This window comes from Enoplosus armatus, chromosome 1 (assembly GCF_043641665.1).
Source record: "Enoplosus armatus isolate fEnoArm2 chromosome 1, fEnoArm2.hap1, whole genome shotgun sequence".
In the NCBI taxonomy this organism is placed as follows: domain Eukaryota; kingdom Metazoa; phylum Chordata; class Actinopteri; order Centrarchiformes; family Enoplosidae; genus Enoplosus; species Enoplosus armatus.
The window spans coordinates 25568207-25581049 of NC_092180.1; the positions used below are offsets into that span (position 1 = coordinate 25568207).

At 41.3% G+C, this 12843-nt stretch overlaps 1 protein-coding gene across 1 annotated transcript in view; it reads right to left on the reverse strand.

The window, feature by feature from the left end:
* The window catches only part of LOC139291134 (multiple C2 and transmembrane domain-containing protein 2-like), a 33269-nt gene extending 20746 nt beyond the window's left edge, over positions 1 to 12523 (reverse strand). The window contains exons 1-4 of the mRNA XM_070913105.1: positions 12440 to 12523; positions 5109 to 5685; positions 1943 to 1996; positions 491 to 608 (exon numbers count right to left, since the gene is read on the reverse strand). Coding sequence (XP_070769206.1) covers positions 491 to 608; positions 1943 to 1996; positions 5109 to 5636 — 700 coding nt within the window. The 5' untranslated portion in view covers positions 5637 to 5685; positions 12440 to 12523. The remainder of the gene's footprint in view (positions 1 to 490; positions 609 to 1942; positions 1997 to 5108; positions 5686 to 12439) is intronic.
* Between the last annotated feature and the right edge of the window lie 320 nt (positions 12524 to 12843).

Consider the following 12843-nt stretch of genomic DNA (forward strand, 5'->3'; position numbering starts at 1 on the left):
TACTTACTCTGCTTACTGTGATAAAATTGCCACATGGCAGGAATGCAGCATTGCATATAGTCTATGCTTTATAGGGAAGTTAAAAAGATGACGTTCTTGCCAAACACTGACACAGACTCAGGTTTAGGACACGAGGGGAAAGTGATGTATGAACATGAATGTAACTCCACTACAACACTTCACATTTGCTGTTGTGTTTCCAAGCGAGCTAAAGTATCCTTTGCTCTGGCATCTACCCAGTTTCCTTGTTCTGACCACAAAGGTATCATTTTTACCTCACGGTTGCTGAAGATCCAGTTAATTTAGTGTTGTTTGCATAATATCAGGTCTTTTATCATGTCACCACTCTACAGTACAGCTGCAGCTGCATGTGTACATGAAGACGCAAAGAACGATCTGTTGTTGTTCATATGTAAAAGGAGCCCCTTTGTTGCTCTTCCCTGTTATAATGGATGTACGTGTAGCCGCAGTGGTAGGATGAGCTTCTTACCGCAGCGGTCCCTGATGACCAGGTTGCGTCCTTCCTTCAGGTTGATGGTGAGCAGGAAGGACCTGGGCGGAACCCTGGTGTTCTCCAACACAGTCGGGGACTCGTTGCCCATCTCATACTGGTCACACACACACACACACACACACACACACACACACACCAAAACATTATCATTATTTGATATCTGCTGGTCGTGCATCTGATTACGCTGGGTATTGTTGCGTGCAATTCCTGAGTTTTTAGAACAGATACTAAAACCATCTGTTTTTAGATACCCCACCATACGTCAATACCAACATGTTTTTATACAACACCCATTTTTATTTACACAAAAGAATCAGAAATCTTGATGATGTTTTTGATTTGAATCAGGAACTATCTGATCAAAAAACTATGTCGAAGATTACAAATGTGGCTTTCAGCACGTGACAGCTTTCGACAGCTGCTCCTGCAGACACATTTCTGCTTGTATTTTAGTATTTAGATGGATAACCAGCCCAATGGGAAAAAAGGTTTCATATTTCCAAATTCTCTAATTTGATATGATACAATTTTTTTTTCCCAGTATTGTATCATATTTTGCTATATTTTCCTTTGTCTCATGATGGTCTTCCTCTACTGATTTGTAAACTCACAATAAGCTGTCATTAGGGACAGTTTTATTTTTGTGCTGGTTTATTGTTCTTTTTATAATAACAATCATGTAAAATGAATTGCGGTGTCCACATTGTCCCTATGGCAACACAAGCCGATCCTATAAGCAATTTTATTTCACAACATTGTGACATGTGGTTGAATCTGTTTTGTTTTGTTCTACTTCCATTTAGTCATTTCAAAATCACATGTTCTCCACATACTGGAATTAACTTGTTGTATTCTGCCTATTACTCCCATTTTTTAAATTTCTTTTTTAGTTCTACTGTTTTGATCATGTTTTTAATATTGTTTTTGATACAAAATAGAAAGCCCGCTCTGTGGGAGGCCTCATGCAGTTGTATGCCGTCTATGCTTCCTGTCCACGCAATGGATTATTTAATCACTATTAAGCCTTTCCACCAAATTGAGCATCTTTCAGAGAATAAACCCCGGTCGCCTGGAATCACCCGGCTCAGCGTCCCAACCCTGAACGGCCACAAAAGCCAGGAGGACACGCTCTAAACGCTCAACCACACACTGTCCCATCATGTCCTGAACACACCACAATAATCTGGAATTAAACTTTGACTCAACTGTTAGTCAGCAATGCTAGTGTCTGCAGAAACTAGTGCAGAGTCCTTTCAACCACAGAGACGGAGCTCAGGATAAAAGCACCTACGCTGACATTTTCAGCATGATGTTATTATTTGTGAGATAAATCTTTAGCAGACAACACAGTAAATAATATTGATATCAGTTCAACAACACAGAATCCCCATACAAATTAACAAATGCAAATTGGATAGCAGCACTTACATTTTGATGGTCCCCGCCTTTTAACATGTGACTGTTGAATTCATGATTGTCATTCTGCGGAGAGAAAAATCTAAATATGGTCAACAAAAATGTATCATGTGATATACTGAAAAGGAAACTCTAAAGCTCTAAAATTTTAAAGTACAAAATTATACCTTGCAATTTTTCTTAGCTGTCTCCAACAATATATCATACGCTATACACGGATCTTTTGGGAACCAAATGTATACTATGGACTGCTCACATAACTGGAATGTGGTAGTGGTAGTTTTTAACAAAGTTCAAGGGCACAGAGTTCCATGGCCGGATCAAGCTGCTCTGGGGCCCCAGGAAAAGAAATGAACTGCTGTGTCCCTGTTAACCTCACTGGTTTTCACACGGTGTACAATACATCGTCTGTTGTGTACAGTAAGTGAAGTCAACTTTATTTACCTTGACTTGCCTACAGTATTGCTATGCTGCAATAGCACTGGTTGTAGTAAATTGTGAAACACAACGTCATTTAGGAACACAAACCATGTAAATACAGTATTAACTAAAATAAAGATGTTCTTAAAACTGGATCTACCACAGCCATGCAGGCAGCTCTGTGAGACTGTGCTTAGCCACAGCAGTGCTACGTCATGCTAATAATAATAAAAATAATAATGCTGATAATGGTGCAGGATTAAAGGTTAAAGGGATGATCGAAGTGATTACAATTCATTCTGAGGGTTTACGGTACATCTGGTGGATGATTATAAACACTTCACTGGTTAAAGTGATGCCGTTTGAGGATAATTTCCCAGATTTTGTGCAAAAGGTTTCAAGAGTGAAGAAAAGACTTTGTGCTGACTTGAGAGCTTAGTGTGCCAAACACCACGTCATCACAGTACAACCATCATGGGTGTGGTGCAAAGCCATCAGACAACATTCACTATTTGCTGTCATTATTCAGCCATTTTCGTCTGCGGAGACCCAAAGTGACTGACATGTCATCAGCTGTCCTACTGCACTCTGGCCACACCCAGTCTCTCCTACAGCCCACCCACAACGGAGCCAGGCAACACATATGTGCGGGATTTAACAACAACAAAAAAATGTAGGTGGAGATGATATGGGCCAATGATTTTCCTTTGTTCATGGTATGAACAAGGTATTTACTGAAATATGAGCCAACCTACAAGTTAAATGGTGTTGGATAGATAGATGGCGATAGATAAACACCATTTATTAAACCATTTAACATGGATTGACACTGAGTCAATAAACTGCTGGCCACCTATTCAAAGACTCAGAACGTTATCTTCATAACGCAATATAATAAATGTTATGTTTATTATAAATGTCATCTGTGATGATGCCATGTTCACTGTATGTATGTGCACTTTGGTTTGTCAGGTTATGTTTGTTGTGTACATGTGTCCTTTGGTGATGTCAGGCTATGTTTGTGTTTCTTTCTGCCATAATCAGGTCTCTCTTGCACGAGAGATCTTGATCTCAATGAGACTGCCTGATTAAATTACTTTTAAAAAATTTAAAGAAACATTTTAAGGAAACAATAAATACTCAAGAAGTCTCCAGTGTAACACTGATAAAGGCAGAATTTTAAATCCTATTAAAAAAAAAAACAACAACAATGCACGCCACTATGACAAACACCCAAAAATAAAGAAAAATAAGAAAAATATAGGTGTAAATAGAGTTTACACTGCCCAGTGATTCAACATTTTTGGAATATGGCTTAAATAAAATCAAACTTTCTGACAGCTGCAGAATTTAGCAAGCCCTGTTTATTTAAGTACTGTTAAAAACTACTATGAAACAAAGTGAGAAACATGATCTACAGGTCTGCTAGGTATCTACTTGACACCCTGTGTGGATTGTTAACTATCAGGTAGCAAAAGCAACCCGCCAGACACTGAGACTAAGACTGCGAGGCAGTTCAGCATCATTTTTGGATGAAACTGAAACAGTTTATGAATGTAGTTTATTAATTAGTCTGCCACCTATTGTCCACAAGGAGGCAAGGCAATAAATATATGCCACCCAGACAGAGATCTTCAAAATAAAAAGACCTAATTGTTCAAGCTTCCACGAGGTGGCAAATACTGATGGTAGAAGTAGATATAATCTTACAGGAAATGTCAATGTAAACATTGTGACAGACATGTTTGTCTTATGCAAGTATGAAATATGATCCCCAGGCAGGACAAAACTGGGGGCATGTCCATCCATCCTTGTTTTTGGCAGTGAACAGAAAATACTGAATGTGCAAGAGTTACATGTAAAGGACACCAAGCAGTTAAACTGGATCTCAAATAATCAAAATGAAAGGGAAAGAGTGATTTCAAAATTCTGCAAACTTTTCCGATGTTAATGTCAAAACATCTTTTATACTTGTTCAAACTTTTGGAGTATTTAAAAAAAATAGCAATAAAAAGTACGAGCAGTATAACCTGAAAATGGCCAACATTTGCTACGGAAAGGTTGCACCTGATACAACCTGTTGATTGCTACTGATTTTATACCTCATGACTGACAGGATAATATCATTTCCTCAGTGATAAGTTAATAGCTGTGCTGTCATTTTAGAAGAAATGTTGCCCCTGAATACTGTCAGATGAAACACTTTAGATGAGTCCTCCTAAAATGCCTTGCTTGATCTTTTCTCGGACCCTTAATAGTACAGTAAAAGATAAATTCTCTTTGACTACAGTGTCCCAAATCCTGCTGTTGAAAGTGCCACAGTGTTGCAAAGATATGAGTCATTACATCTCCTGCACAGGGAGTATAAAAACACACAGCCAGAGTTTGCCCAGTGCTGCTGTGGACTATTGATTTTGGACAGACCCAGCTCCTCCAAGTCAAACTTTGTATACGTCCTGTGCAAATACACCTGACACCCCACACCTGCCAAAGTACAATAAACAAGCCAATTCAAGAGAAGTACATTGTCTCTTTACATGTGTGTTACAAGGAAGCAAAACGACACAATATGATACAAGCTCATTCTACTGTCATGCTCACCGTTAGTGACTCTACAAAAGCGTAGCAAAGCAAAAATCTGTCCTGAGTGCTACCACTGAAGAAGTTTAAACCTTTATTACATTATATAGAGACCTTTGCTTATGTTTGGAGGACCAATCTGTTCTTTTCTATACTGACTCAAATGCAGCGTCTGTACCTGTGAGCTGTCCTGGGAAAGCTCCACAGAGGGCAGGTCTGGGCTGTAGACAGTCATCATCTCCGGCAGGGCCAGCTCCTCAGGCTCCATGCCCCTGGCAGGTCCGTAGTTTGTCTCCGGGGAGCTCTTCTCCTCCTCACAGAGACTGTTGAATGACTCCTGGGAGGAGGCCCAGTCCGTGCAGTCTGCAGGCACACTCAGTGCTTGCTCACTCCTCCCAGCTCCTCCGCCAACTATTCCCATCTTCAGGCCACTCCCACCTCCTCCCGGGCCTCTGGCAGGCAGGACAAGCGGTGTGGAGGGGTTGCTGTAGCTGGGGGAGTTGTACTGTTGGGGCCGCGTGCCGGGGGAGACGGGAGGGTACTCCTGCCTCATGTCCCTCATGTCGGGGACGGAGGAGCTCATCCGATGGTCCATGGCGTGTTCGAGCTGGACGGCCGACTTGCTCAGGCTCGTCTTGCCCCGCCGGAGGTGCGGCAGCATCTTCTGGCGGAGATGCCGCAGCATGCCCTGCTTCTTGGAGTCCATGACGGGAGGCGAGGTTAGTCTGTGTCTAAGATCTGGACATCACTGACAGCTGTAGTAAAAAAATAAATAAATAAAAAAAAGACAGAGACAGAGAGGAGTCAGTCACTGTGACACATCTACAGCTATGACTGACATTAAGCTGCAATTCATCAATGTCTGTCTCCAGTTCTTACAATCCCCAACTTTCACAACTGGCTGGGAGACTGTCAGTCAGGCTACAGGGAGTTCCTACGCACATGCAATAAAGCTCAATTTGGTCTTGATCAGCCCTCAAATAATTACAACCATTAAAAAGATGACTGCATTCATGTGGAGGTCAAAACGTTCTATCTTTAATATCCTGTAATATTAAATTCCCCCATAAAATGACACGCATAAACTGAATCCAAAGCGACTTTCATTTCAAGACATGTGGTCATTGTCTGTGGTGAGCTTCACAGTTACTGTCAGCTGTCAGTGTGTATTTACAGGAAATACAAAAAGCAATCATCACCTAGCCTCAATCCAGCAACAGATCCCTAAATAACAATAATAAAGTGCCTGAACAATGTGATATCAGTTGTAATATGAGAATTCATTCCAAATTTAGAGCCAGTGGATATCATATTATCTGTTGGAGTGGGAACAAAAGAGCAAAGAAGGAAGAAGGAAGAATTCTTCTGTGTCAAATGTCTCACCAAAACAGATTTTAGCAGCAACAGATTTAAACTCTTCCCATTTCATGTTATGTAATCTTACAAAACACACAAAACTAACTGAGGTTTTTTAAAAACAAAAATCAGAAATAAAGCACATGCAGCAACCAGATTATAGCATCTGGAGCTGGAACGTATTAAAAACTGTAATAACTGTAATATCCGTAAGAATTCATCATTCATATTTAACACAGACTCTTCTTCACAGCAGACATTTTACACTGGCAGGAAAAGCACAAGTGTGCTGGGGAGTCCTTGAGCAAAACATTTCTACATACTCTCTTCCTCTGGGCCAGAAAACAGACCATACTCATTATGAAGTAAAGTGATATGCACAGACTGCTGCTCCTTTGTATTAAGCATACGAAGTAAAGTCACATAATTATTATTATTTAATTATTTTATCAGATGGATTACAACATCAATTCTCTCCTTTGGGCATATCTATTTTATCACTGTTGACCCACTCAATGTATTTACTATTCAGCCTGAGAAATAGAAATAAAAGACACAATACTTAACAAGCAACACAAAACACAATCGCAATCGAATCTATTTGTAAACCCAGAGCTTAGCATGTGTTGTACCTTAGGTGCAGTTCTCATATATTACAATGATAACATGTCCTGTAATTATGCAGAAACTGGAAGGTGTGTATGATACAATAGCATCAGACATGACTTTCATGCATTTGAGTATGGGAGTTAGTTCCTGACCTTTGGTTAAATAATGTAAGCTGGGAACACTAACAAAATGATAAAATATTTGGAGTTAAAAATAAGACACTTCCATTCATTCAGCATCGTCAGCGCAGAGCATGAAAAACATATGGATTTGGGGCTAAATTACTACATTTACACAAAGCATGCAAGCATACTCCATTTTCTTCATTTGGCCACATGAGAGCATTTCCCACCAGGCATTAGACTCACCCCAGAATTTAGTTAGGGAGAGGACGCAGGTTAACATTTTTGTCTTGATAATGTGGTGGATAAAACAAAATCCAACAACAAATAACTGCACATTCTGTGTCCTGAAAAGTCAGGGTGACAGAGGACGTATTTTAAGAAATGCCATTGGACTGCTTTGCATAATACTGTATGAGTGTTCTGTCTAATGTGGTCATCAGGAAAAACATGGTGTGACTGAGATCTAATCTCATGTTTTGGAGTGTAGCCAATACAGTGTTTTTGATGTGCGCGCTTGGCTGAGTCATCTATCATTCGTTCACAGTTTACCCACTGCAAGGTCGCTCTTATTCTATATAACAAGATCTCTATTTCAAATGAAGTGAACAAACAGCGTGTAGACAAAGCAGTCAGTGCGTATTGTGATGCGTCATTAATGCTTTAAGCTGTCATCTCTCTGAATGATCTCTGCAATACAAACAGCAGCAGCAGCTCCAGACAGGTGCTGCTGCTGCTGCTTCTGCTGCTGCTGCTGCTGCTGCTGCTGCTGCTGCTGCTGCTGCTGCGGACGGAACCTGGTTTTATAAAGCAACTGCCCCGTAAACCTCTTACTGGCCTCACCCCCAACACTCTGTATCGTTATTAACTGCGACCTGCCCTGTTATCAGCTGGTAAGAGGAAGTGGAGGAAGTGGAGGAAGATGGGGGGCGGGGGGGGGGGGGCTGATCAAGGAAGACGATATGAACCAATGTTTACAAAACCCACAGAGATGATGGCAGATGTAAAAGTGAGTGAAATTGAAAATACAGTTTGAGATTCAAAGCATTTTTAAATTATTCTCCGTCGCTGATGACAAAGTACAACATGACAGATGCTCCAGGTTTTCACTGATGTGACATTTTGTCCAACAGGGATATTAGTGTGAACAGTGATAGCTGGAGGTGAGCTGGAATAGTTTCCCCAAGAATTAGTTAGTCTACAACCACTTATCCCTATATCTAGTTTGGAGAAAATGAGTGAACTAATGACTCAGATATCTGTAGCCTAGATTCAGAATTATGTAGCCTGACCCAAATACAAGGATTAGATGGTGGGTCGCTGAAAGGGTGAGAGGGAGGGACAGCAGGCAGAGGAAAAGGATGGCCGCCGATAGCGGCGACAGCCGTCTGTCCAGATCTACCTGCCTACTGGTGTTTCAACAGATGCACTGTGTTACAAAATGTTTGGTTTGAGTGAACTAAAACTTTAAAGCCACAAAGATATGATTAGGGTTAGTCCTTGTGTTAATTACAACACTTGTTACATGCTAAATATGTACATTAAACTATTTTTGATCTCAGGGGCTGTTACATAAATGCATCCAATCAAACTGATTGAGATTTGGAGGTGGTGTGTGTTCGGATTTCAGCTGACAAAAACAATGAATGTGGTTGAGGTCTGGTTTTCATTTTCGTGTAATCTCACCCTCATCCTCCTCCTCCTGATCCGACAACACAGGTGAGGGACGGAGGGAGGGGTGGGTGGAAGCCAAAGGTCCTGCGAAGCTCCCAGAGGGTTGTATCGCTCTATGGCTCTGTATCGCGCTGTATTCGCTGAACCAAGGCTACTTTTGTGATCCAATGCCATCTGGAGGATTTGCCTCATGTAAGTAAACCCCGTGCACATATTCCGTTTTCACACGGACACAAGTCACACGAGAGAAGCGAAAGACGCTCTAACTTCCCTTTCACCGTGACTTTAAAGCCACTACGCGTAGAAACATTTTATCGCGATGCCATGATTATAGCATCTTTCAAACTTTTCTGATTACATTATTTTGTTTGCATAAAGATTAAGACAAAAAATGGGTGAAGTGTATATTTTGGTCACATCTTAGTGTCCCTGGGTCAGATACAAGGCTGGTGGGGTTGTAGCGGACGGCAATCTGTCTGCCACAGTGTCTTTTTTTGATACTACCACCGCAGTTGGACATTCTACAAACAATGGCTGCTCTAATCAATGTGTCTATATTAACAATGGTTCAAATGACTATGAGTCAAAGTGGTTGCTCATAGAAGGATGATCACCCAACTTGGCAATTCCACTTGCATCTTTCAGCTCATTGCTCTGGTTTCATTTTCAGCAGCAGCAGCAAAACAGCTCTAAAATGTTTATTTTAACCCAAACCATGATCTTTTCCTAAACCTAAACAAGTCGTTTTTTAGAAAGCCTTTCACACACTCAACATTGTGAAATGGTCACAGTTTGGTTTGGTTTAGGCACCAAAACTACTTGGTTAGGCCTTCTGGCAGAAAGCCCTGAGGAGAAACTTCTCCCATGTGCTGAGCCCTGGAGGGAGCACCAGTCTGTAGTTCCAGTCTGAAAACAGGAAACTGTAATGTCTTTTATCTACCATTACTGTTGCATTGGTCACAGCAGACTAACTAGTTCACCTGCATGACTGCCTACAGGGCTCATAGCATCCCTTTTGTTGTCATTGTGTTTTATTGTTAGGGTGTTTCACTACATAGACTAATGTCAGAGAATCTTACAATCAACTTATATTCTACGATCAATAACTTTATAAGCAACCAACAGAAATGAGGTCAAAGTTAACAGAGGTAACACATGTGTCTGTGATGGCAGAAAGACCATGTCAAGAAACGTGTGTCGTATGCTTGTTGCATAGTCAGCTCTACCCAACATCTACATTACAGTTATTCTCAAGCACACTTTGTTTACTGGCTGAGACTGCAGTCAGAACTGTGGTGCTTAGGTGGACCATAGCTGCGCTATGTGCACTCTGACTAATGAACTCTTAATAGTCCCAATAACCTTAACAACCCAATAATGAACCATTACAACAGCCAGGATTTTCAAAGAGCATCATGGGAGAACAAATTGACCACAATAACCATGTGTGCAGTACTACTGAAGCGTCATCGAGGTGGAACCCTTGATTCGACTATTTGAGTTAAGTGTAAATTGTGCGTTACTGTAGGTTCCAAAAACGATTTTGTAACAGTCCACGGCTCACAAACAAGGCCCTGGTGTGATCATGCAACTGATATACAACCAGATGGCCACAAAGCGGAGTGGGCCATGACATTCATTTGAACTGCCTGAGGGGTCAGCCAGACTTAACCTGGACTAAACAATTTGAGTACACAGAGTGCACAGCTGGCCAGGTGTGGTCAGACCAGCCTTGATCCCAATGTCCTATGGGGAGGACTACACTTTCATCAAATCTTGTTTTAAAAATACGAGCCTGTTCAAGTTCAAGTGGCAAATGATGTCCCTTTTACAGTACATCCCGACTGCCAAGCCAATCTGTGGTCGCGTGAAGGCTGTGAGGCAGAGCTCAAGGAGACACCGCCAGACAACCTTGTCCAGGAATCACATTTTAGTCATTTATCTGACTCGCTTATGTAAAGAGAAATTCAGTGAGATGGGCAGAAAAAAAACAGGATAAGCCTCCTCCATCATGATAAACAAGCAACCAATGGTGCAGAGGTCAAAGGTCACAAACAAACATGACTGTGAAGCCAAAACGATAACGAATGTGCTCTAAAGTAAGTAAGTAAGTAAGTAAAAGAGGTATGTTAGTAAATATTGTTGATCATAGAGAGTGACAGTATGTTAGAGCAAAAATATATGGGAGCATGAAGGACAGAAGAGAACAAACTCTTTCTGTATACATTGTTGCTACGGGTGATGGAGCAGGCCGACACATGTACCGCTGACTGTAAGAAAACCATGCACATCCTTTCATTCTTTCATTCCCAAATAAGGTCGCCACCGTCTGAAAAGCACAAAGACTGATTTTACAAAATGCCTGATGGACTGCAAATACGCCATCATCCGGCGTTTTAAAATGAGACTGGGTTAATCCGTCGTTAAACATGAAAGCACTTTTGCGGACCGGATCCTCTAAATGTTGGAGATCTGAATGATGAACAAGCAGTGATTTAGTCTGCCCAAAACGGATAGAGAATAATAATAATAATAATAATAACCACCTGTCCAGCTTTTAAATTACCTGTGCATGAATTCTCATTCTGGCAGCAGATAATCATGTTATCCTGCACATCATAGGGAAACATGTTCTCATTGTTAAATACCTGCTGCACACGTATGTTCTCATATTAATATATCTTTTAGAAAACTGATATGGTGGCAGTCATAAAGACTTTATATGCCTTTTGTGTTCTCAGTGGCTGGGCCAAGTTGTGCAACTGCATCACAGGCCTGTCTGAACCAGACAAGAAGCTGCTTCCTGAAATTATTTCACAGCTTGTGGTTCTTGCACTTTGATATGGGGCAAGACTGTAGCTTACTGCAGAAAACACACAGCAAAAAATGAATAACTCCTGCAGACATGAAAAAACTGCAGTTCCAGTGGATCTTAATTGGCAGTTCAGTGGTTACAAGCTTTTGTGTGGTGTGACAACTTAAACTTGACCTTACCGTAAGCCCGTGGGTCTTTAACATGCTGACATGCCTTTGGTGGAAATGCCCTTTGAAGACTGTAGGTATGATTCTGTAGGTTCCAAGTTGCAACCAGAGTTAGTGAAAGTATTACTATAGTATTACTATTTAACGTAGACTATCAATATAAGCATTTCCTGTCGATGACACCTGAAAAAGCCACAGTTAACTCACTGCAAAAACGTCCCCCTGACCTCAAAGGTCAAATGTAAGACCTCAAAATCCTGCAAATAATATTACCTACTCTACCCTTTAGGAAAATATCAACGATAACACTGAATCTCAAAACCTTAAGTGAGTCGATGGGGGCTCTTGTAGTCGGTATGTAGCACAAACTGAACAACAAGCACCTAACACCGAACTTCAGAGCGGAGACTGCGTCCAGTGCGTTGTGTGATATAAATGCCGCATTCACGGCCGACTACACTTACCTACACGAAAACTTTTAAACATCATGTTGTGCAAAATACGCAAGTCTGTGGGTTAGAAGCAAAGTATTGCCAGATGTTTTACCGGAGCTGGACCTCAGCCTCCTTCCACACAGATGTAGGCGGCAGAAACGGACAGATTCCCACGAGGTTACAAGAAGTAAGTTGTCGCTGAGATTTCTCACCTGTTTCCGGGCAGCAAGGAGGCTCACCTGGCCGGCCCCACCTCAAAGACCCCCGAAGGTAAATGAAATTGGTAACTTCTGCGTCTCCCCTAGAAAAGGAAGTAATGAGTGAGCTTTTACCTTTTTCCCGCTGCTAAGAACCTCCGACGACTGTTTCTCGTTCACCTCATGGGTAGCCTATTAAACATTGGGGTTAGAAAACAGCGACAGCTCAGAACATCGACCGTAGCGTCTCTGACAGACTTCCGACTCCGTTTCAGCATCAAGTGTCAAGCCAGGCGCAGCCTGTTAATGCGGGACTTTCAAAATAAAAGCCCTGCCGGCGAGCGCTTGCACCAAATAAGACCCAATAAAAGTCTAGAAAATAGAAATAGGGAGATGATAATTAGGAAAATTGAAAGCATTTTAGCACAGACTTAAAATGCATCCATGAGTGTAATGTGTAGGCTAAACAGCTTGAACACCTTCAGAAGTCTTTCGGCTTAATAAATATAATCAGCATAATATTTTACATTCTCTTTTTT